Source organism: Alligator sinensis, unplaced genomic scaffold (genome assembly GCF_000455745.1).
Source record: "Alligator sinensis unplaced genomic scaffold, ASM45574v1 scaffold1905_1, whole genome shotgun sequence".
NCBI classification, from domain to species: domain Eukaryota; kingdom Metazoa; phylum Chordata; order Crocodylia; family Alligatoridae; genus Alligator; species Alligator sinensis.
Genome location: NW_005843303.1, coordinates 191,813 through 197,394, shown reverse-complemented (window position 1 = coordinate 197,394; position 5,582 = coordinate 191,813). Strand labels below are relative to the sequence as shown.

The following is a 5,582-nucleotide window of genomic DNA, read 5'->3' as shown; positions in this document are numbered from 1 at the left end:
AGCCACGAAGGCCAGCCACCTGCAGGTGGCCCTAGAAGAGGCAGCGGTGAGCGACCCACAGGCGGCTCTGGGCCTATGCGAGCAGCTGGGCGACCTGTTCTCCAAGCATGGGGACTATCGGCGCGCCGTGGAGGCCTACGAGAGGCAGGTGAGTCAGGGGCTGATGCCCACTGCCTCTGGGCGCAGGCAGGGCAGGGGCCCGTGGGCCACAGGCCGTGTTGGCAGGTATCGTGTGTGGGCAAGTGCTGCCCTCCCTTCCCCAGGGCTCTGTGTTGGGACCGGGGCTTGGACACGTGCTGGGAGGAAAGGGGCATTGGTGGCTCTGGGGCAGGGAGCGAGAGGCACGGCCTCCACATCAGCCCTGCCTGGAGCTCAGTGCTGGAGGCTGCAGGGAGAGGAACAGGGGAAAACCCTGCTCGGACTCGGTCGCTCTCCCTGCAGCCTCCGCTCTCTGCCCTGTGGGACGTGGGACTGGGCAGGACAGACCTGCGGCAGCTCTGTTCTATGTTCTCGCCTCCAAGACCTCTGGGCTCTTCACCCCTGAGGCGCTCGGGGTGCATGGGGAGGAGGTGAAGGGGCTGAGCTGGCTGCAGGGAAGGCTGAGACTGGCCAGGAGCCTCCCTGCAGCCCGTGTGCGCTGTCACCGGTCTCCGCAGCTCCGATACGCTAAGACCCTGCAGAGGCCGGAGCAGGAGCTGGCCGTGATCCATGTCTCGCTGGCTGCCACCTTCGGGGACCTGAAGGAGCACGTGCAAGCCGTGCGGCACTACGAGGCCGAGCTGGCGCTACGTCAGGGCGTCCCGCTGGAGGTGAGACGGGGCCTCGGGCTCAGCTGTGGCTCGGGCTCCCTGCCCAGCTGAGGCCGGATCGTGGCCAGAGCTGGTCTGGGGAGGGCAGTTCAGGGGCCTTTCCTGGCTCCCCTGAGCATGCCAGGCTCTGCTCTGGGGAGCAGGAGGTAGGTATCGGGGTTGGAGGCAGGAAGAAGCCCCAGCAAGGCAGACGCCTGCACCTCTCCCAGCAGCCCCTGAGCCCCTGCCCCTCTGGGGAACTGAATGACCCTGGACCTGGGGGGGGCGGGGAGAGAGGGAACCCCTACCCCTTAACCCATTGCCTCGCCCAGGGGCCTGACCCACCCTCTGCATCCCAGGAAGGGAAGACGTGGCTGAACATCGCCCTGGCCAAGGAGGAGGCTGGGGAGGCCTACCCGGCATTGGAGTCCTGTCTCCGCAGTGCGCTGGACTGTGCCGAGAGGGCCGGCGAGCCCCGGCTGCAGGTGAGGGGGGCGGGCATGTGGCTGGCACCAAGGTCCGAGCTGAGCCGGGGGCAGGCTGGAAAACTGGGCTGTACCCAAGGTCCTCCTCAGGAGCTTCGAGCTGCAACCCAGGAGTCCTGACTCCATTGGCCCTCCTGAGCACTGATTGTGCCCTCGGCCCCCTCGCACACATGCCGGTGCCTAGCGTCCTGGCACGTGAGCAGCCACAGCCTGGCCACGGAGCCGCTGGTTTCCCATCACTGCAGGCTGGGATCTGCTGCTGTCCGGGGTCGGCTCTGAGGGCACGAGGCCTGACAAGTGGCCGGAGGGGGGGAAGTGTAGGGGGTTCCACGTCAGAGCTGGGCCCTGGGATGGGGAAGAGGAGCAGGGAGCTCCAGGACACCGTGGCAGCCTGCGCCTGGGGGCTGGCCCTGAGGTCCCTTCCCGTTGTGATTCAGCCCTTCTCCCTGCAGCGGCAAGTCCTGCAGCACCTGCTCGCGGTGCAGCAGAAGGCGGGCAGTGCCGAGGCTGCCGACACGCTGACCAGGCTGGAGGCCCTGGCTGGGGGCAGCACCGAGGAGGAAGAGGAGCCGGAGAGCAGTGAGCCCCTGGAAGAGAGTGACCTGGAGCTGTCAGAGAGCGGTGAGCGGTGGGCCCAGGCAGTGCGTGGGTGCAGCGGGGTAAGGAGCGCAGGTGGTGGATGAAGCCGGGAGTGGGGGTGGAAGAGGACAGGAGGGTGATGCCATACGGAGCCCTGCCCCAGTCCTGAGGGGCGCTGGGGCTGCCCAAGGCCCGACGGCAGCTGTTGCCTGCTGCTGATGGGACGTGTGTTCCAGACGGGGAGGAGGACAACCTGGACGGCTACAGCAAGAGTGTGCCCAGCCGCCGCAGGGTCAACAAGGTGCAGGGGGGGGGCTGTCTCCTTCTCTGTGGGTTGTGGTCCCCAAATCCCCTGCCTCATGGTCGGGAGAGGGGCTGGACACTGCAGGGTGGGGCCACCGTGGGGCCTTGGGGTCTCTGCCTGCCCTGGGGGCCTCACCTCCCCGTGCCCTGCAGTGGAACCGGCGGAACGAACGTGGCGAGACCCCGCTGCACCGCGCCTGCATCGAGGGGGACCTGCGCCGTGCCCAGCTCCTCCTGGGGCAGGTAGGAGGCGGCGACAGGCACGGAGCCCTGTGGGCGCTCCCTCACCTGCAGCCATTTCTCGGGTCTCCCGTGATGCCCTGGGATCCCCCGTCGGGATGGAGGTGGAGGGGCGATGGCGTGCAGCTAAGCTTTGTCGTTCTGCTTTGCTGCTGGGCTTCCCCCCCCCCAGAAGTGGGCGCATTTCAGCGGGGTGAAAGTTTAGCATGGCTGCTGTATGGGGGTGGAAGGGAATTCTAGCCCCCCCATTTTCTGCTCCATGTGCCAGGAGGTTTAAGCCTCCCCCAGAGGCGCTGGGTGCTGCTGCAGCCCAGGCTGGGGATGGGGCTGGGCTGGGCCAGTGCTCCTGCTGCACCAACCCCACAAGGTCCTGGCTGGAGGGTCTTGCCCTGCGCTCAGGCTCAGCCCCACGCTGTGCTGGGGCAGGAAGGGATTTCCCCCCTGCTCAGACTGGTCACACGGTGGGGTTTTGCCTTCCTCTGCAGCGGGGGTACAGCCTGGGCCTGGGCTCTCTGCAGCGCCCACAACCCCCTGGCAGCAGCAGGACGTTGGTGGCCGTGGCCCCCATGTATCCCGGGAGCAGGGGCGGGGGCAATGCCTGGGGCTGTGTCGAGAGCAATTATTATATGGTGTGGCTCCGAGGTTGGGCACAGGTTTGTGTGGCGCATTTGTATGGGGCTGATCCTGCCTCAGGCAGGACTGGGACTGGATATGACCCTGGAGCTCCCTGTCAGCCCCACGGCTCTGTGGCTCTATGAATCTTTGCAAGCGCAGGAAGTTTTTTTGGGATGGAAACATAAAGGACTGGGTTGCAGGGGCTGGTGAGGGCCGAGGGGGAGGAGTGGGGCTGATAGGATCAGACTGAGCAGATGGGGGTGGGGGCAGGTCGTGTCTCTCCCCTCCCTGCCCGTGGCGTTCTCGGTCCCAGTGTGACCCCGAGCCCTGCCCGCGTCTCTTCCTTCTCGGCCCCAGGGTCACCCTCTGAACCCACGGGATTACTGCGGCTGGACCCCCCTGCACGAGGCTTGCAACCACGGGCACGCGGGTGAGTGCTGGGCGCGGAGAGGGGCAAAGGGCACCCCTGTCCGGGACATCCAAGTCTGACTTCCGGCTTCCACCCCCAGAGATTGTCCGCCTGCTGCTGGAGCACGGGGCCGCCATCGACGACCCGGGGGGGCCGGGCTGCGAGGGCATCACCCCCCTGCACGATGCCCTCAGCTGTGGCCACTTTGATGTGGCCGAGCTGCTGATCCAGAGGGGAGCGTCCGTGGTGCTGAGGAACGCCAAGGTGAAGACAGCGGGCTCGGCGGGAGCCCATTGGGCTCCGTGGCCTCCCCTGGCCCTGACTGTTCATGTCCCCGTCTCCCCTGCAGGGGCTGAACCCGCTGGATACCCTCAAGGACTGGGTGAGCCTGTATGGCCGGGACCTGGACCAGGAGACATGGCTGAACTGCCGTGCCATGGAGCGCCTGCTCAGGGACGCCATGGCAGGCCGAGGTGAGCGTGCCCTACCTGGCCCCAGTCTCTGGAGCGCTCCCTGTGCTGAGCCTGAGGCACGGGGCACTGAAGAGCAGCAGGAGGGCCCTTAACCTGGCGCTGCTTCCTTCCCCCACCCCCCTCCACCATCGTCCAGGGAAGAGCCTGTGTAGTCCCTGCCAAGGGGCTTTTCTCTGTCTCCCTGGGGGTCTGGCTGTCTTCACCCTGGGACACAGAGAGAAGGTGCAGGGAAGGGCACAAGGGTGCTGAGCGGCTCGTAGGGGTTTCCCTAGGAGGAGGCTAACGAGGCGAGGCCTGGGCGGTCTAGAAAAGAGATGCTGGAGGGGAGCAGGAGAAGGGTTTTATAGCACACTTGATAGGGATTCATTGCTGTCTCTCACCAGACAGGAACAAGGGTCACACGTGGACTGACCGAGCAGGCAGTTCTTTTCCCCCCAACGTGGCATTAAAGGGGGACTCGTGGCCCCAGAGGTGGTGGGAGCCGAGAGCTCAGCCACATGCACCAGGGCTTGGACACGTGGGTGGAGGAAAGGGGCATCGGTGGCTCTGGGGCAGGGAGCGAGGGGCACGGCCTCTGCACCAGCCCTGCCTGGACCTCAGTGCTGGAGGCTGCAGGGAGAGGAACGGGAAACCCTGCTCGGCCCCCATCACTCTCCGTCCAGCTCCGCTCTCTGCTCTGTGTGACACAGGACTGGGCAGGACGGACCTGGGGTCTGACCCAGTACGTGGCAGCTCTGAAGTGCTTAACACACGGTAGCCCTGTTCTGGGGAGGCTTGGGGGGCTGTGGGCCCAGCTCAGCATCTCCCGCATCTTCCTTCCAGCGGCGCAGCCCCCGCAGTTGTCCCAGGACAGTCAGCTCTTCGACCCAGAGCTCTCGGAGCCTTTGACTCCCCGCTCCTCTGCTCCCGCCACCCGGCCCCAGAGCGGGGGAACCTCCAAGCAGCCGCCTGCACTGTCCAGGGTCCCGAGCGAGCATGGCGGGGACGGGCCAGAGCCCCGTGGGCCTCAGTGGAGCTGGCTGGAGCACGGTGAGGAGCAGGACACCTGTATGACCCCGCTGAGGCCTGTCAAGAAGAGGCAGCGGCTCCTGGCCCCGCGGGTGCTGGAGGATGAGCAGACCCGGACTCCCGGGTTCCTTGAGCAGGAGGAGCTGGAGCTGCGGGTGCCCGGGAGCGGCCAGGCCGAGGACCAAGCAGCCATCCGCAACCTGGGCAGCGCCCAGTCCCTCTGCCCCCGGAGCCCAGACTGGGGTCTGCCTGAGCCCACAGCCCGGCCGGCCCTCATCCCGACTGACCAGTACGTGGGGGACGACTGGCTGGAGGATGACGTGGGGGCGAGCCGCAGGGGCCGCAAGCGGGGCCGCAGGGGCCTGGACGAGCTGCGCTGGGACTCGGGGGACAGTACAGGGCCCGAGAGCGACAGCGGGGGCCCCTGCCCACCCGCGCCCCCCCGGCCCAGGAGGGTCAGGCAGAGCCGCCTCACCCGCATCGTGGAGAGGACCCTGCTGGGCCGCTCGCGTGGGGGCAGCGCCCTGGGGGCCGCCCATCCCGCCACCCCCAGGCTGATGGACAGCAGCGGCAGAGCCAGTGACACGGGGGGCAGTGAAGAGAGCCCACCCCCACAGGTGACCGTCACACAGGTGATGCGCGGGGCAGCCCGTGGGGGAACGGCCTGGGCAGGTGCAGGGCA

At 67.3% G+C, this 5,582-nt stretch overlaps 1 protein-coding gene across 2 annotated transcripts in view; it reads left to right on the top strand.

Moving 5' to 3' along the window:
* The window catches only part of TONSL (tonsoku like, DNA repair protein), a 19,479-nt gene that overhangs the window by 3,536 nt on the left and 10,361 nt on the right, over window positions 1–5,582 (top strand). Inside the window, exons 6-15 of one of the 2 annotated variants that reach the window (XM_025194793.1) lie at window positions 3–148; window positions 657–809; window positions 1,148–1,273; window positions 1,726–1,894; window positions 2,089–2,153; window positions 2,309–2,398; window positions 3,368–3,440; window positions 3,520–3,683; window positions 3,769–3,892; window positions 4,715–5,517. In XM_025194793.1, coding sequence (XP_025050578.1) covers window positions 3–148; window positions 657–809; window positions 1,148–1,273; window positions 1,726–1,894; window positions 2,089–2,153; window positions 2,309–2,398; window positions 3,368–3,440; window positions 3,520–3,683; window positions 3,769–3,892; window positions 4,715–5,517 — 1,913 coding nt within the window. Of the gene's footprint in view, window positions 1–2; window positions 149–656; window positions 810–1,147; window positions 1,274–1,725; window positions 1,895–2,088; window positions 2,154–2,308; window positions 2,399–3,367; window positions 3,441–3,519; window positions 3,684–3,768; window positions 3,893–4,714; window positions 5,533–5,582 lie in introns of both variants that reach the window. The other variant, XM_025194792.1, reaches the window with a different exon arrangement.